The sequence below is a fragment of the Equus quagga genome, chromosome 4, assembly GCF_021613505.1.
Source record: "Equus quagga isolate Etosha38 chromosome 4, UCLA_HA_Equagga_1.0, whole genome shotgun sequence".
Classification (NCBI taxonomy): Eukaryota; Metazoa; Chordata; class Mammalia; order Perissodactyla; family Equidae; genus Equus; species Equus quagga.
In genome coordinates, this window is record NC_060270.1 from 14,140,527 (window position 1) to 14,159,739 (window position 19,213).

Here is a 19,213-nt window from a genome sequence, read left to right on the forward strand (position 1 = left end):
CATGTGCGGGAAAGAAAATCTTCGAGACCCTAAGTATTTAAGATAAGGAGCTTCAGTTAATTCACCCCTCCTCCCTCTAGTTTTTAACTAACAGAGACTGACTAATAGTAATAGAAACAGTAGTTCAGCACTTACTTAGTGTCAGCATTGTTCCAAGCACTTTGCATACATTCCAATATTCACAGCAATTTTTGTGACAATAGGCACTATCATGCCCAATTTACAGACAAGAAAACTGAGACGTAGAGTAGACAGCTTGCCCAATGTGGGTTATAAATGCCGGGGAGAAGACATAGACAGAGTTGGCTGAGAGATTATTTCATGGAAGATATCAGCAAACGAAAGTGAATGGAGTCCAGGAAGAGGCCTGCCCATCAGTGTATTTGCACACCAACAGATAGATACGTGTAGGGACTGGTGAGAGATGAGTCTGAAATAATGCATGGGAGCCATACTGGAGAGAGTCCTAAACACCGGTGTTCAGAGTTTGAACCTGATTTTGGGGGAGGAGGAAAATGGCATAGCACTGTAGCTTCAGATGATTAACTTTTGAATATGAACAAATTAGAGAGAGGCTGCACTGAAAGGACACAAGTTAGGGTTCTGTTCGTCCTGATTATATGAGAGGTAATGAGTGTATGGACGAGGGGGTAACAGTTGAAGGTTAAAGGAAGAGACTGTGTGATACATGTAAGAGTCAAACGCAAAGTTTTTGTAGCTGGCTGGATGCAGGGGGTGAGAGAGAGGGAAGAAGTTAAGTAGAATCTAAGGTTTCAAGTCTGAGAAACTGAGTGAACGATTGGTGGAAGTTCAGGAGAGGCCCTTTTTGGGGGGTGGGAGGTACAACGTGAGTAGCTGGACCTTGAAAATCTGCGATTTGTTGTTTGAGTAGGCCATTGGGTGGAAGACCACAGCAGGAAGTCGGAAACATAAATTTGGAACTTAGAAGAGTCTGGGCTGGAAATGAAGCCTTTGGGGTTATCAGCATAATGGTGCTGTGGTAAAACTGGGGAGTGGATGAAACCTCTGAAGAGGGGGAAAAGAAGGCAGTAGAGATCTTCGGAAAACATTTACATTTGGGGACAAGCAGAAGGAAGAGGAACCAGCAAAGGAAGCAAAAGGAGTGGCAACTGGTAACAGAAGGATAGGAACACTGAGAACCATGCATCCCGGAATACAAGGAACGAGAGTTTCCAGAAAAGAGCTGATTTAGCAAAACCTCAGAGAAGCCAAGAAGAATAACACCATCTGGAATTGTTGATTTGAAGGTTTTAAGGATCAAGAGTAGCAGTAGAAGGACAGGAGGTGGCTTTGCATGGGAAGGAGTGAGGAGATCATAGGAGACAAAGGCCGCAGGACTTGCCTCCCTTTCAAGAGTGTGACAGCGAGGAAGAAAGAGAAGACGGTCACTTGAGGGGATAAGACACGTAAGGGAAAGTGCTTTGTTTTGTTCTTAAGATAAAGAGCACCCCTTAAATCTACTGTAGACAGAGATGAAGGAGTCGGAGAGAGGGATGAGGGAAGCTGCGCAGGTATCACTGGGTAGTAGCAGCAACAACGCTTTCCCTGACAGAAATCACAGCAGAGTGAGGTCCTAAACTGTTTCCTCTCTTGGCATAAAACAAACCAGAACTCATGGAACTGCTGTGCTTAATGACTCAACGCTCAGCACTTCTCTCAGAGAATAAGGCGAGGACCCATGAGGCAGGGTTCTTCTCCTCTGCTGGGGGAATGCGTGAGTTTAATCCATACGTCCCAGGGCAGAGAGGGAGAAGGAGCCCACACTGCACAGTCGTTAAAGGGTAAAATAACCTCCCTCGGGTCCAGGGAGAAGACAACACTTTGATAGTGAATTTGGGGTGTAAAATATTAGGATTTTCTTTTTATAATTACTATTTGTAGGTTGTATAACGTGTAAATATTCTATGTGCAGGAAAGGGGAGGGCATTTTTATCCTGTTTTTCAAAAAAGAAATAGTTAAATGCACTTAAGTACCTGAATGTTATTTCCCTCACTCTATATGAGGCAAAAGCTTCCTGGAAAAAAATGAGCAGAAAGGCAAACATATTGATAGCCGTTAATGAGTGATGGCTAGCTTCGAAGGCTGTAGGCCTAGGTAGGACAACTGCCATAAAACATTCTGCAAACAATGTGCTCCATTGTCCTGTCCTTTCCTGTCAAGGGGAGGGAGGGCTGCGCTGGACACAGGATGTCACAAAGGAAAAGGGGAAATGGCAAAGGGAGCAGAGAGATAAAGAGAGACGCCATGTTCCCAGGGAATGTGCACACCCTCCCTCTTCTGTGGGTACCACGTGTGTCCCTGTGTTTTCAGAAATGGTCCCTGGAGCCCCATCACTGTCACATTGCTGCATATTCCTCAGACGTGGAGAAAAACCTTGGAGGTTCTTAGCACATCTCCCTCTGGAGATGGAGCTGAGCTTAGCACCAACAAGAGAACCCCAGAGGGGATTCGTCTCTCCTCCGTGCTTGGGTAATGGCTAGTCCCTCATCCCCAGGGAAGAATTAAGTTCAGTGCGTGCCTCGCACTATATTACACACTCAATCCTGAACAGCTGGACTGCTAATATAATTTAAAAAGAAGAGAGAACTGGCTGTTCACCATCTATATATAATGTATTCATAATAAATCTCTCAATGAGGAGGTATAAAGGTTTCCTGTCTCTGTACAGCCAAAGGAAGCAGAGCATTAGGCAAGTATCCAGTGAGTCTCATTAACAGAGACAACCAATGTGGAAAATCCAGGGGGACTCGCTCCACATTTCTATTAGTCACGGCAATTTTTTTTACCTGAAATATGCTAATAATTTTCTCACTTGCAAAACTGACTTTGCCTAAGGATTAATAGATGTGCTTTTTCTTAATAGTTACTGAATATCCTCCATGTTCTAGAGACCACGTAAAAATAAAGCATTGCCTGTCACCCTTTTTTTTCTTTTTTCACTTTATTTCTGAGAACATAAAATAGTAAAGCCATCCCAGAATGATTTATTTTCAAGAAAATGGAAATAATAAGGCATAAGACAGTAGAGTTTTGTAAAATTCTATATTATGTATGAAATGCCTCTAACAATAAGATCATGTCAGTGTCTAAGAGGGTACCTACCCTCTTTTCTTTAATGCAGAGGAAAAGGACATGATTTTGACCATTTAGTAGCACATTTGACCATTAAGGGATGAATTCAAAAAGAGGGCCATGTAACTAACCTGTATCGAGTTCTTCAGAAGGTTTATCTGATCTGTCAAGAAGTCATTTCTACTGACTCCTTTTTACAATAGTAAAATAGTGTATACAAAATCATAAAAAGAAGATAGTTTGGGTTTTTTTAATTCTTCCCTTCCTAGAATTTAAATGCCTGTTGCAGCATTGTTGGGATAGAGAGTTTGCGTAGGCTTTGTTTCGATGACTGCATGAATAAAGTGGATTTGCCACCATTGAGCGTACTTCAATGAGAGATGCTTAAGCAACCTCCACTTTGTCTCTGCTATGAATATTCTTCAGCAGCCATCTTTGTTTTTCTAAATGTTAGTTTATTTCTTCAGGATAGCTTTTCTGAAATGAAATTACTAGATCAAATGGTATGAATATTTTAAAGCTCCTCTTTCCAAACATATTTCTCAGTAGCTTTCCAAAAGGGTTTTAATTTACCTTACATTAACAATATACGAGAATTATAGTTTTACCTCAGGCTTAACAAGCTGATAATAAGACTACGTTACTTTTATTTGTGCTTACTCATTCCTGGCAAGCTTGAAAATTTTTTCAAGTCTTCGTTTACAACTTTTGTGTGCATTTGGTTCTTAATTTTTCTTTGTTTTCTTCTCAGTTGGCTTATTTTTCCCAGCTCCAGCCTCAACTGCTCTCCTCCCCTTTATTGCTTTGTATAGGTTCCCATGACTCATTCAGCTACTGGGTAGATGAAAAGTCCCCGGTGGGGCCTGATCAAACCCCAGCTATCAAACGCCTCGCCAGGATCTCCTTGGTGAAGAAGCTGATGAAGAAATGGTCTGTGACTCAGAACCTGACTTTCCGAGAACAGCTGGAAGCTGGGATCCGCTACTTCGACCTGCGTGTGTCTTCCAAGCCAGGGGATGCTGACCAGGAGATCTACTTCATTCATGGGCTCTTTGGCATCAAGGTCTGGGATGGGCTGATGGAGATTGACTCCTTTCTTGCACAGCACCCGAGGGAGATTGTCTTCCTGGATTTCAACCACTTCTATGCCATGGAGGAGGCCCATCACCAACGCCTGATTCTCCGCATCCGGGAGGCCTTTGGAAGCAAGCTGTGCTCAGCCTGCAGTGTGGAGAGTCTGAGGCTACAGACCCTGTGGGAGAAGAAGTGCCAGGTAGGAGGAAACAGAGATGAGCTTCCAAGGGCGAGAACCTCACTCTTTCTGCTGTTTCTATATGGCCAGCTATAAGACAGCTCACTCCAGCGCTCTTAGACCAGAAGGTATAGATTGTTTGGAATATCAAACATAGCACACTGGTTCCCAGGCTGTAGGATAGGGCTCCCCCAGCGCCATCGAACTGGGATTAACACCTGCCAAATATTTAAAACTTGTTTGGCAACCTGTTTGACATCTAAATTAACTTTGAGTGGGCTGGCCAGAACCAACCCAAAGCACAGTCGTCAAATGGGACCAGTTGGTCATACCACTTTTCTGTTTCCCATAGAGTCCATTTTCGCCTTCCTAATTGCCCTCAGGGATAATCCATTCCATCCTGCCTTCAACTCAGTGTCAGAGAATCCCTGCCAAGGGATTGATTGGTAAATTACAGCATTAGCTGAGAAAGGCACATGAGGTGATTCATCTCAGGGGTGTTAACATCTTCAAAGGCCATCTTCACAGAATTTGGGTCATACTGGCAGGAGTTAAGGAAGGAAGAGCCTGTGGAAGGGATCCAGGTTGAAAGAACAGTCCCCAGATTGCTCAGGCTGAGGGCAGCCCCCAAACATAGACCCATGAAAGACACACTCAAGAAAAAGAAAGTGAGCTTCAGATATATTCCGCTCTGATCCCAAAGGATGGTAGATAGTGGGAGAGGGGAGCTTCAGGAAAGGTCAGCCTGCACTTAGACTCTTTTTATTTTAAAAAGGGGAAAAAACAAGTACTTTTCATTCATAGTTGCTCACTTACTCATAGATACATTAACCAAAGCATCTAAAAGAGGCAGTTATTGTTAAACTTAAGGAAGAGCTTTTAGTTAAAAGTCAATTAACGATTATTCACTTGCAAATATTTATTGAACACCAAGTATGTGCCAAGCATCATTCTCAGTACTTGGGGTAAATCGGTACACAAAGATCTTTGCCCTGAGGGAGCTTTCATTCAGCTGGAGGGAGATAGATCGTAGATAATAAACATAGTAAACACATTATATATAATGCTAGAAAGTGATCGGAGTGATGAAAAAAGAAAGTCAAGCGTAGTAAGGGAGAGCCAGGGCTCCGTGGGTTGGAGGGTTGGTTGCAATTTTAAATAGCTTGATCAGGGTAGACAGTTAAGGGAGTTAATAGGGGCTTATTAGGGGAAGAGTTTTCTCTACAGAGGAACCAGCCAGTGCAGAGCCCCAAAGCAGGAGTGTGCCGGACACCCCAGGAAAAGCAGGGCCTTGGGGCTGGATGGAGAGTAGAGCAGCAAGAGGTCAGAGAGATAATGGGTGAGCATGTAAGGACTTTGGCTTCTACTCTGAGTGAGGAAAGTTCTGGAAGGGTTCTGAGCACAGGGTGCTGAGACCTGAATTAGGTTTTAATGGGATCTCTGTGATTGCTAGGAGGAGACCAGGGGTAGGAGGAGCGAGGAGAGATGGGAAACCAGCGAGGAGACTACTAGTCGGCAGTGGGCAGGTCGGAATCTATGGGAAGGTAGGGCCAACAGGGTTTTCTGATGGATGGGATTTGGGGCGTGAAAGAAAGTGACGATTCAAGGATGACTCCCAGGTTTGGCCTGAGTAACTGGAAACACCAGGTTGTTTTGCACACCTGTAAAAATGCTAAATGCCTTTGACTCCACAGAGGCTAATGGGTTAACTTTTAGTATCTGTTAAAAGTTGTCTAAGCCACTTTTTCTCACTAAAACTTTGTAAGTGGTATTTTGCCAACGATTTATCACACTGTTACCAAAGTGAGTTCACCTCCTGGTGAGTTAAAATCAGACTCTCCACCAGAAGTAGTGGTCTCACAACGTAGGGTATATTTGCAGCAAATAGAAGGCCATGCAGAACCATTTCCAAAGTTGGCATCCCCGAACGAAGGGAAGCAGGGCCGTTTATTTCCGATGGGGAATGAATATTCCAAAGGGAGAGGTGGGTTTTGGCTTGAGCAGGCTCATTTGGAAAACAAGCCTCCACATAAACTGCAGGTTATGCTAATAAGGCCTAAGCTCCTCCCAGAGAAGAGATCTTAGCATTAAAAATAAGGCAAAGGTCATAGGCACCCGCTTTTGTGGTAGGGCTTGGTTTGGTTCAGGGTGGTTGGTGACTGCATCCCTTAAACAATGAAATGTGCCCAAACCCACTCTTGAGTTCCTCAGGGCAGTCAGTCAGTGACAATGCCTCTCCCTCTAAACTTGAGTTGTATCTGTTCCAACTCACAGGTCTAATTTGGAGAGATTTTTTCCCCAGTGGAGTCTCTCTCTTACAATGTTAAACAATAGTAATAACAACAGTCATAATAGCAACTAACATTTATTGAGCCTTTCCACTGTGCTAGGTACGTGGATTAACATGTGTAATCCTCTGCACAACACTAGGAGGTTGGTCAGTATTTTGTTATTATCCCCATTTTACACATGAGAAAACGGGAGACTTGGAGAGGTTAAGCACCTTGCCCAGAGAACATTGTTAGTGAGTGGTGTAGGGGAGGAAGATAATTCCTCTATCCTCTAGGTCCTTCTGGCTGGTCTAAGAATTAAATTGACATGAGGCAGAATAAAAGGGGAAAATAGAACAAAATTTAATAACATGTATACATGGGAGAGACCCAGGAAAACTGAGTAACTCACTGAAATGGCCAAAGCCACCACCTTAAATACCATCTTCAGCTAAAGACAAAAGAGGATGTTGGGGGTAGTGGTTTGGGACTTCAAAGGGAGGAAGGCAATTTACATGGAGATAGAAATGCATATGTTTGATAACCAAGTATTTTTTGGGCCATCTATAGACAATGTGACCTGGGAGATAGAAATTTGGTAAAAATGGGCTTGTTAGTGCCTTCCTGTCTATCGCACCTAGTTAACATCTTACTATAGTTATCTTCTGGTATTAGCTCCTTCATGGAACAGATCTTCTGTCTTAAGTTCCTTTAGGCAGTTAGGGAGAAGGTCAAAGTTTCTTTCAGAGTCTGTTGTCTTTAAAAATAATCAAGGCAGGGGCTGGCCCCGTGGCCGAGTGGTTAAGTTTGCGCGCTCCGCTGCAGGCGGCCCAGTGTTTCATTGGTTCGAGTCCTGGGCGCGGACATGGCACTGCTCATCAAACCACGCTGAGGCAGCGTCCCACATGCCACAACTAGAAGAATCCACAACGAAGAATATACAACTATGTACCGGGGGGCTTTGGGGAGAAAAAGGAAATAATAAAATCTTAAAAAAAAAAAAAACCAAGGCAAAGAGACACATTTTGGGGTGGCTGATTTTGATCCCCCACATGGCAAGAGCCTGTTACACATCTTGGTGACTTTCACAACTAGTGTAGTAGATGATGCCAATAGAAACACTTTCTCTTTATTCATGAGCCACTGTTAGCAGGGTCTCAGAGGGTTAGCAGAATGGAGAAAGGGACAGAGATCTGTAAGAGGGCTTTTGACTGTGGGGATTCAGGGAAGGTTAAATTTGAGTATAGCTAAGTTTATAAACAGATATTTGTGATAAATATAGTTTTATAACTTTGTATACACATAGTGTTCTGGATAGTTTGCCATATTGCATGCTAAATTGCTTAGAAATCTGCAGGAGTAACAGATATTTTCAGGAATAATGCATAGTGTGGACAGTGAATTTCTAGCAGCACAGCAATGATCTATCATAAAGTATGGGCTAATCTGTGTCATCCAATGACAAGTATGCCTAAAATTATGAAGGAAAGAGTCTGTGATGACATATCAGAAAAAGAGAGAATGTCATCCATTTGAATTCTGGCATCTCCTTTTTCTTCTTCCTTTCCCAACATTTCCCTGCCAGGTCTCTTCTCAAAAGCTAAGCAGATCTCCCACAGAGTCCTCAGGCATCTCCCCCTGCTGGGGCAGTGCCATACTGGCAGTTAAGCGTCAAATATTCATTATGTAATGAGCTGCCTTGCGTGTAACCCCCTGAGTATTTTATGGCTACAATTTAATAGCAAGAACTGTACAACCATTTTGTCAAATTTCATTTATTCAACATGCAATTACATCACAACTCACAGGTGTATCTCTGTACATTAGTGGCTATGAGTTTTGAGGGTACAGTGAATTAGAATATTTAATCTGCATCTTGACAGTATTTAGAATCTTAATGAAAAGGTAAGAATACAGAACACTAGTAAAATACAAAACACCTGATATACAGTTGAGGATAAAACTACCTCAAATGTACTATATGAAGAAAGGGGTTTGTAAGCACTCAATTGAAAAATAGTACATAGTATAAATCTACATCCCAGGAGCCTCTAGTAAAGGACTGGTCAGAATGAGAAGAGGTCAATTATGGAACAATTCTCAAAGGAAATAAGATTTTTAATCTGAGTCTCAAGAGAAAAACTGATCATTGGAAGGGAAAGTATTTCAGAGAAAAATACAGCAGAGCCAGGTAGGGGGCACATGCAAAACCCGGGCCCTGGGGCAACAGTTACTGCCCCTGGAACTCTGTAGAATGAGGGTTGGTTTGCTAGGCCAACCTCCTCCTGTAAACAGAAATTCTCCCTATAACCTTTAGGGTCAGATTGCCCAAAAAGACTCTCGAGGAAAAGAATTCAAACCCCTTTCCTGTAATTTGTACTTTCTGCATCTTTTCCAAGGCAGAGTAAAGAATAGACTGTCTTTTCGTCCCTCACGCACAGGAAACGGTCTGACAGGCCCTGTCGAGGGTCACACAGCCTCCGCCTCTCCCACAGTCCATGTCACAGGCCAGCTTTCCTCACTTATGATGCTGGAGACCTCTGCCTTCCAAACTAGCCAGTTCCACCGCCAGCAGCAAATCTACCCGATCTCCCAGGCAATCTGCTTACAATGAGCCGGTGATTAACCTCATTAACACACAGCCAGCATTAGCAGTCAGTCAGACATTACTCAAATCCATTAAAAACAACAAGAACAGCTATTAGCCTGTTCAGGCATCAAGCCTGGCGCTCCCCAGCCCTAGGCCTTCAGGAGCGGTTAGTCTGGCACCTTAGTCATGAGCTAAATAGCCCTCGATCTTGGGTGCCTGGAGGGTTATGCTCTGGGGCCAGCTATCTGAGGATTGCAGTCCAGAGAGTGTAAACATGCACGCTGGACATTCCTCCAGGAAGAATCACTGGTACCCAGGAGGGAAAAGATATGTGACTTCTAGAAACCAAATTAGCAACTCTCTGTCCCCCAGCTGCCTCTCAGAAACTAATTAATGCTGTGGATGTGGCTTGCTAATTATTTTGAAATCACCACCATCCTGAGAGGTCCCTCTGGAGACCCATCAGCTCCTCAAAGTCTTTCCTACCTCAAGCAGAGAACTCCCTCCCTCTCCTGGGACAGGCAATTTCACTCAGAGTCAGCATGCACAGTGCAAGATGTGTGTGCTCCCAAATTAGTTGTGTATTGATCTGAACTCCAAGAGCTGTGTCAGTTTCATGAGCAAAGGAGTCATAACTTCCAGACAGCAGTAGCCACAGGGGTTCTCCACCTGGGTCCAGAGATTCCCAAGGGGAGAGAGTGTGAGTGGAATGTAAGAAGTCTGTGAATTTGGATAGGAAAAAACTACGTTTATTCTCACTCACCTTTTTTTTTTTTAAAGATTTTATTTTTCCTTTTTCTCCCCAAAGCCCCCTGGTACATAGTTGCGTATTTTTGGTTGTGGGTCCTTCCAGTTGTGGCATGTGGGACCCCACCCCAGCATAGCCCAACGCAAGTGGTGCCATGTCCCCGCCCAGGATCTGAACTGGCGAAACCCCAGGCCGCCAAAGCGGAGCGCGAGAACTTAACCACTCCGCCACGCAGCCGGTCCCAATTCTCACTAACTTTTAACTGAAAATTAATATCCCCATTGATTGTAAGTGCCTGCGTTGACCACAGCAGGATTGGCCCTACTGTGACTTTATCCCCATGGAAATCACAGAGATTTCCATATCACATTTCAGTTCTTATGGATATCTTTTGAAATATCATTTATACTCATCAGTAACTCAAAATTATGGAACGTATTAGATTTACAACAAAATATTTTATTTGAAGGTATTTATTATGAAGCATATCCATTAATTTATTGCAACCTTAATTAATATGTTGATAGCTGTATTTCCATCTCATTGATTTTCTTTGTAATCCTGTGTATTTTATTTTACGCATTCATTTAAAGCAGTCTGAGAAGGCGTTCAGGATTTTACCGTGCTTCCACAGGTGTTCATGACAAAAGAAAAGTTAAGAATCTTCAAGTCACACCTGTAACAAGTACTTTAATCTTTGCTTATTGATTTTTCTAAAAGAATGTATAACAATTCTTGACTTTCCATGTATGTCTATATTTGTTTGCCTTTCCACCTAGCCGTCAGCGTAAAGCTAAGGAGTTGCCATTCAGCTTGTCCATGAACTGTTCTCCTTTTCTGTTTGGAACGTTTCAGGTTCTTATTTTCTATCACTGTCCCTTCTACAAGCAATACCCCTTCCTGTGGCCAGGAAAGAAGATTCCAGCACCCTGGGCAAACACCACAAGTGTGCACAAGCTAATCCTCTTCTTGGAGACCACTCTGAGTGAGCGGGCCCCTCGCGGCTCCTTCCACGTCTCTCAAGCAATTCTCACCCCCAGAGTGAAGACCATTGCCCGAGGCCTGGTTGGTGGCCTCAAGAACACTCTGGTTCACAGGTAGGAATTTGCTTCCATGTCATCAGTAAGGTTGTAGAAAAAAAAACCATTGATCTTGATTCTCTTCTGAATAAACAGCAGTAAAGCCATATAGTTTGAAGATTGAAAATAACAACAAAACAAAAAACCTTATATTTGAAAAAGCTATGCATTTGAGATAGCTTGCGTTAACTGTGGCCAAAGGATCTCTAAATACTTTGTTAAATATACATATGATATCATAAATACTGCCTAAATTTTGATACTAAAGCAAAGTGCTTTAAGTCAACACCCGTATGTTGGCTTCTGGAGGTGGTCACATCATTTTCTTGCCTCTGCCCTCGCGGCCGGCCCAAGTTCTCACTCGTTTAAGAAGCATTCAGTGAGCCTGCTCTGCTGAAGCTAAGGATTCAGAGATGGCCCTCCAGGGATTTGGGGTGTCCTTCTCCCTTTCGTGGTGACAGTGAGTCCTAAGACGCAGCCTGGGATGCCCCCGCTATGCCAGAGCCTCAGATACTTCCTCAGTACAGAATCAAGCCTGACTGTACCATCAGGCAGGAGAAGCTCCAAAAAGTTTGTATTAGATGATGTTCTTTATCCTAGACACCAATTAACAATAGGCGTTGTCAAGAAAAAGGTGTTGTCCAGAAAAGTCTTACATATATGTACATGTATGTATCTGTGTTGATGCCTGTGTCTGTGTGTAAAAGGAATGTTATAAATACGTTTGGATAACAGGGCATCCCTTGCCATCCAAGCTGAGGAAGCTAATACATTTGGGTGACAAAGGATATTTACAGGTGTCACTTTGGTCCCAGGTGATGAACACCAGAGTTCAGATAGTGCAAGATTCATCCATAAACCTGCCCCTGTCTCTTTGGCTCTGAGTTTGGATAGCATGACTTCAGATAGCAGGAGGTCACCTGGCAGGAGTCTGGATAGGAAGGAGCACCTGCACGTTTCTTTCTCGGCGAGAGCTCCTGATTAGTTGGCCATGAACGAAACCAGAAACCCCACTCCAGTCTTCACTGAATTATTTGTGCTGAACTTGGAAAAGAGAATTTTATAAACCAGTGACATATCTCTGAATGATCCAGAGTTACAAACTTTTTTTTTATAATATATGTTCATGTATCCACACCATTTTCCTCATGCCTTTGTAAATTTATAGATTAACATTATTTATTTATTTATTCGTTCAGCAAAGATTGAGTACCTAGGAGGAGCTAAGTCCAAAGATACAAGATGAATAATACAGTGTCTACTCTCAAGGAACTCACAGTCTAGCAGGAAAGCTAAACATGTAAATTTCTATAAAGGAATATGAAAATCACTATAATAAAAGTTGGTGCTGAGAGCTGTGCTAGTAAAAGAGAGGACGTGTTTAAAAATAAAGACAAGGTACATCTGTAAACCGTATTCTGAATATAAAGTACCCTCTTGCAGATGATTTCATTGATTCTTAAATTGAGACAGCCTCTAGGAGGACACATTGTCTGGAGCAGTTTATCGTCCCCTTTTAAGATGGGCTCAGTGAGGTGCAGTGACCCACAGCCACATAGCTGGTAAGAGTCGATAATGTGTCTCAACTCTGGACTTCTGACTGTTGGACTATGGCCCTTTCCAGTGCTTAGTGCTGACTTGAATGGAGCGTGTTTCAGTGCCCTGTTCCTTTCTGCTCCACTGGGCTGTAATTAATTGTCTTATTAATACCCGAATCTGGTCAGATCTTACTGGTTACAACTGTGAACCTGCAAAGTCCCCATGCTTTTCATACTTGTAAATTCCTAGACCATTCATCTGGCTACAGATGCAGCACAAGGCCCTTTCACTTAGTGCTAATGATGGCGGCACGCACCCAAAACCAAGGCATCCCAGCATGCCAGAGCCCTCGCCCATTGGTAGCAAGCATATGTCTGCAAGATTGGAAAGATACTTGGGCGTCTTGACCCCTGCTGATCACAAGAATATTACAGGGATGCGTCATGCATTCCTAGGCCTCCACGTCAACTGAAGGAAGAAGTTCAACTTTGGTCAACAGTTTGTACCCAGACACATGCACAACATGTGACTGCCATTTGCTCTGTGCTATTGAACAAGCATAGGAAAGAAGCAGCTGTCATAGGGTCTTCTCGTGAGTCCCAGCACCTGGAAAGTCTGTCCTAACTAAGGTACACAGGGGTGCTGTCAAACTGGTCCTGGGCACAGATTGGCAGCTTAACCAAGAGGAAACAGACAAGGTCTGTTTTCCTACAAATGTGGTGGTTTTCTCAGCAGAGTTAACCCTCCCTCCCTCAACTCTTTGGTAAACATGGGCCTGAGATCGTGTTCACTTTGGTTCATCACCCTAAAAGGAAGCCATGAAAAACATAGCCATCTGACTGAAGTTCTGTGGCAATTATCCTTTCTATGGTAGGGTTCTTAGAACCTTGCAATCCTACTGAAATCAAATGAAAGCAAGTTTTGCCTAAACCTGATTGATGACAAAGCATCCATGGGACCACAGACCAGGCCACGAACTGAAATCAGAAGCCTGAGATTGAAGTCTGACTTGGTCCCTGTTATGGGCTGAATTGTGTTCCCTGAAAATTTGTATGTTGAGGCCCTAACCCTTAGTACCTCAGAATGTGACTATATTTGGAGATAGAGCCTTTAAAGAGGTAATGAAGTTAAAATGAGGCCGTTAGGGTGTATCCTAAGCCAGTCTGACTGGTGTCCTTATAAGAAGAGGACGTTAGGACAGAGAGAGACACCAGGGATGCTGGGACACAGAGGAATGATCATGTGAGGACACAGCAAGGAGGCAACCATCTACAAACCAAGGAGAGAGGCCTCCTGAGAAACCAATCCTGCCGACACCTTGTTCTTGGACTTCCAGCCTCCAGAACTGTGGGAAAATTAACTTCTGTTGTTTGAGCCATCCAGTCTGGCACTTTCTTATGGCAGCCCTAGCAAACTAACGCAGTCCTTTAACAACAGGGTGGCCTTTGACAAGTTTCCTGAGGTCTCTGAGCTTTGGTTTTCTCACCAGTTAAATGGGTTAATAATACCACACAAGGTTCTAGAGTCTTAACATGAAGATGCTACCACAGTGCCTGGCACGGAAGAGGCATGCCATCCCCGTCTGTGAAAAAACTCAGAGACACAACAGACTGGCCTGTTCTCCCTGTGCCTCAAAGTCAACAGAAAGTTTCTCACCTCCTGCTCTGCAGCCCGTGGGATTTGGTGCCTTGCAGCCCTGTCCGCAGTATCTGGCTCAGCCTTCTGCATTGATCTCTCATCTTGGTAAATGCCTGGAGTTAAGAAAATAAAGTGGCTCCTCCTCACAGTGGGTTCTACATTTCCCTTTCTTTGTGTGTCATCTCGGTTATTTGATCCTTGCCTTGGGGAAGGTGGACACATGCAACCTGAAGCTGACACAGAGCTCTTTGTCGCTGGAGACCACAGGGACACACCTTTCCCTGCTTTCTCTGCTCAGGCTGCTGGGATCCTCTGAGGTGCGGCTGGTGTCAGCCAACTGGAGGTGCCACCGAGCCTTTAATTCTCATTTCCACGTGATGACCAGAAGGTGGCGCCGGCATTTCACACTTGAACACTGACTAGCGATCGTTAAAAGAAGTCTTGAATGTCCCCTTCATGCGGGCCTCTGTGTATTCCTGGTCCTGAGCTCCAAGGGAAGGCCGGATTTGTAGTCCTTTGTTCTCAGGCCACAACATTTTGTCACCTAGCAGCAGGATGTGACCACTTCAGGAAAATTTCTCACCCCCAGCCCCCGAATCCCTCTACCTCACACTCTAGCATTGACGATTCCTTCTCTCGTGCCAAACACTTACATAGTGCTTACTCTATCCCAGGCACAGTTCTAAGCACTTTACGTGTATTACTTTATTTAATTCCTTGAAAATCTATATGAAGGAAGTATAATGATTATCCCCATTTTACATGAGAAGAGACTGAGGCACAGAGAAATTGAATAAGTAGAGGTCAAGTTGAGGTAGTTAAGTCTTCAGGAGTCCCAATTAAAAATGGAAGTACCTGTGATGGTGTTCCATTGATTCTTAATCAGCTATTAATATAAAAATGCAAATCAATTTATGAGATGGGTTTTAGCCCATCGCTGATTGTAGAGTCTGCTGAGTGAGGGAAGAGGGCGAGGACAGATGATAGTTATCATGATAAGAGGAGAAGGACAGAATGGTACCAAGGCCTTGATAGGGTTGTCTAGGAGAAGACTGCGAAGTCAGAAGATCAGCTAAAAGAAGAGAAGTCAGCTTCAAAGGAGAAAAGGAAAGGTGAAGATGACAACTAAAGAGTGTATTACCAGAGGAGGAGAAAGGGACCCATTAAGTTAATAAAGTTGACTTATTCTCAATTTTGGCCTAGAGCATACCCGTCTTAAAATATCTCCAGTCACTTAGCCAAAACATAAGCCCCAGTTTGTGTCGTCCTTAAAGCCTTCTCAACGTCTTGAGTATTTAGTGAACTGTTTTTACTGTGATGCAAAACTGTGAGTGCACTTGAATGCTGCCTCCTCTGTACCACCCATGGTATTTTATACTTGCTACTAATATAGAAAGTATCACATTAAATTGTCATCCTTTGTTTATGTCACTAAACTGTGAGCTTCTTTGGGCAAAACAGTCTGACTATCCCATAGAAAGCCCTCAAATTATAAAATGAGACCGACAGACTGTGTTTGTGAGACAACCGAGTAAGCAGTGGTCTATTAAGAAGCTACACGCGGTGCTGGAACAACTGTATATCCAGATGGGAGAAGTGAACCTTGACCCCTACTTCATAGCATGCATAAAAAGTAACTTGAGATGGATCATAGATCTAAATATAAAAGCTAAAACCATAAAGCTTTTAGAATAAAACAGGAAAGTATTTTTGTGTCTTGGGCATGGGCAGAAGTTTCTTAGGTCACAAAAACTATAAAAGGAGAAATTGATAAATTAGACTGTGTCAAAATTAAATTCAGCTCACCAAAATATGCCACTGAGAAAATGAATAGGCAAGCTGTAGGCAGGGATAAAATATTCACAAAGCATATCTGACAAAAGACTGGCATCCAGAATATATAAATAACTTCCATAATTCAACAATTAGAAGAAAAAGAAAAAAAAAGAAAAAATGGATAAAAGAATTGAACAGTTACTTCACAAAGAAGATACATAAATGACCAATAAGCACATGACAAACTGCTCAACATCATTAGTTTTCAGAAAAATGCAAATTAAAACACTATGTCTTTACACACACACTGGAGTGGCTGAAATTAAAAAGACTGGTAGCATCAAATTTAGGGGAGGATATGAAGTAAACAGAACTCTCATACTTTGTTGATGGGAATATACAATGGAACAACCTCTTTGGGAAAGATCTGGAAGTTTCTTATAACTGTAAACCTACCATATAATAAAGCAGTTTCACTCCTTGGTATTTACCCAAGAGAAATGAAAATAAACATCCACAAAAAGACTTGTATAAGAATAAAAGAGTTTTACTTATAATATCCAAAAACTGGGAACACCTCATTTATCCATCAATAGGAAAATGGATAAACAAACTACAGTACATTCATACAATGGAATACTATGCAGTGATTAGAAAAAAGAACAAACTGCTGATGTGTGCAACAATGTGGATGAATTTCAAAACCATAATGCTGAGTGAAAGAACCTCAAATACAAGAATACATATTGCATGGCTTATATGAACTTCTTGAACTAATCAATAGTAGAAAAAAATCAGTATAACTGTTGCTTCTGGGAGGACAGGGAGAGGGATTGGTGGGGAAGGTGCAGGCAGGAACTTTCTGGGTGCTGGTAATGTTCTATGCCTCGATATGGGTATGGATTATGTATATACATTTGTCGAAACTCAACTAGTGCACACTTAAGATTTGTGTATTTTATCGGATGTAAACGTTATGTCAAAAGAAAAACAAACTGAAAACAAATATTAAAGCCTAGTTAATGATTTGCATACTGAGATATTTAGATGTATTTAGATGTCTGCAGTTGGAATTTGTCAGAAATATAAGATGGATTGGTGGAAGGATAGAGTGATGGATTAATGGATAGATATGTACTGAGCAAGTAGAGTAAAGTGTTAGTGGTAGAATCTAGGTGGTGGATATACTCACTGTAAATTTCTTTCAGTGTTAGAATATGTTTGAAAAATTTCATGACAAAAAAAAATTAAAGAACCTACCAATACAATAATAAGGCTCTTGATCTTAGTCTTTCAAGGTCCTGTTGACATGGTGTCTCTTTGGTGCTTGAGGCAAATCAACTCCTCTTCCAGCACAGAAACCCCAAAAGTACAAGTCTCTGAAGAAATAGACCTCACTTTCTCCCTGAAAGAGATACAGAGCTGCAACAGACAAACTTCTGGGGGCTCGTGATTCTACTGACATACTTTTGTTACATTAACAGAAACATTTTGCTTCTGTTTCTGGAAGAGACCTTCAAACTCTATTCTCTGTTCTCTCCTGTGTAGGAATCTTCCCGCCATCCTGGACTGGGTGAAAACTCAGAAGCCCGGAGCCATGGGGGTCAACATTATCACATCTGACTTCGTGGACCTGGTGGACTTTGCCACAACTGTCATTGAATTGAATGACCTCCTGCAGGAGGATAGAGCTTTAGCTAAATGCTGATTTAATTTTTCATTTAACTTAATGTTGAATTTGTTGATCCAGGCAAGAGTGCTAAAGGATTTCCTGTTGGGATGGCCCCTGGGCTGTGATGCTAAAATAAGTAAGAGGAGGGCATTTTTTTCCCTCCTAACAGGGCCATTTGGATAAAATTACAGGGCATTTAATGGCATTTTTCCCAAATGAGACTTTCAAAGAACTTAAGTCCAAGGGAAGAAAGCATGTTTCACATGATCAAGGTCAGGATCTGCCCACTGGCTTCTGATGTTGAATGTAGTACGGAAATAGGGTCTCCACGTCCCACTGGGGTATTGGGTGTCCCCTAATTGGCCCAGTTCCCTGTTGTCTTCTAGGATGTTGTGTTTGAGCCAGTGAGAAGGCTGAACCAGAAAGGCAACCCTGGTCAAAACAATGGCTCATTGCAGGTGTGGACTGCCCTGTGGGTGGCATCAACCTGGGAGAAAGGGCCATGTCTCTAGGCATGTTAAATGTCACCACTTCTTCCCTGAGAGAGGAAGACTTCTTTATCACCAAGGTATTTCAGCCACAAGCTGTTCTTGCTTAGATCGTGCTTGGCAACTAGTGACCGTCATTCTTTAGTTAAACGGTTAAACATACTGCCCTTGGTATCAGAAGTGTGTTTCCTGGTTTTAAAACATTGATTCCTTTCTATTTCTTTTGGCCCCTTCTTAAAAGTGAAAGGAACAATGATGAGACATCTTTTCGGTGTGGGGCCCAACAAGAGATAGACATGCATGTTTGTTGCATGCCAGATTCTTTCATTTAATTTTGTAGCTTTTCCCAAAATGGCTGCCAGGTAGGTGCCTGCATCCTTTTGGCAAAGTCATTTCTGGAGTGCGATCTTCAACCAAGATCTTGGAACTGCATTTTGCGGTTGTCTGCCTAGGACTCAGGTCTGCACTGTGGGACGCACTGCTGAGGGAAGGCCCCTTGTCTGTGACACCGTGGAGGCAGACTCAGGAGGCATGGGAAAGTGCAATGGATTTAAGGAGGAAGCTCCAAGTGAGTTTGGAGCCATTCTGTAACTTCTTGAAAAACAAGACTACCTCGGGGACATTTAGGATGACTTGTGTGTCATCAAGTGAGAAATACTCAGTGTTGGAACATTTCCAGTTCATGTCTTGATTGTTCTACTTTCTGCAGGTTGTTCTGAGCCTACTAGTCGCCACTGTATGAGGGCTTTGAAACTCAAGAGGGGGATTTTTCTTTTACTTGATAAGAGGTGGTAATCCCTCAAGAGCTCTCTTGTGTTTTGTTTTATTTATTTATTTATTATTTATTTATTTATAGATTAAGTATCTTCAGTGCTTCTTACCCTAAGAGCACTCACAAAGGAGCTTCCTGAACTTTTCTCACCCAGGCCAGATGCTGCCATGGTCTTCCTCCCCTCAACAGGACCACACTTCTCAGGACTGTGAGTGACCTCTGACTCTGCTGTAGATGTCCTGGCTCCCCCAGTCATGTCTGGGACAGTGTTCATGTGTGAGTGTGGTCCAGATCT

The 19,213-nt window shown here is 42.8% G+C and overlaps 1 protein-coding gene across 1 annotated transcript in view; it reads left to right on the forward strand.

Moving 5' to 3' along the window:
- PLCXD2 (phosphatidylinositol specific phospholipase C X domain containing 2) overlaps positions 1 to 18,076 on the forward strand; it is a 45,117-nt gene extending 27,041 nt beyond the window's left edge. Inside the window, exons 2-4 of the mRNA XM_046659556.1 lie at positions 3,907 to 4,367; positions 10,810 to 11,051; positions 17,535 to 18,076. Of these exons, the coding sequence (XP_046515512.1) occupies positions 3,907 to 4,367; positions 10,810 to 11,051; positions 17,535 to 17,694 (863 nt within the window). The 3' untranslated portion in view covers positions 17,695 to 18,076. The remainder of the gene's footprint in view (positions 1 to 3,906; positions 4,368 to 10,809; positions 11,052 to 17,534) is intronic.
- The last annotated feature ends 1,137 nt before the right edge of the window (positions 18,077 to 19,213 follow it).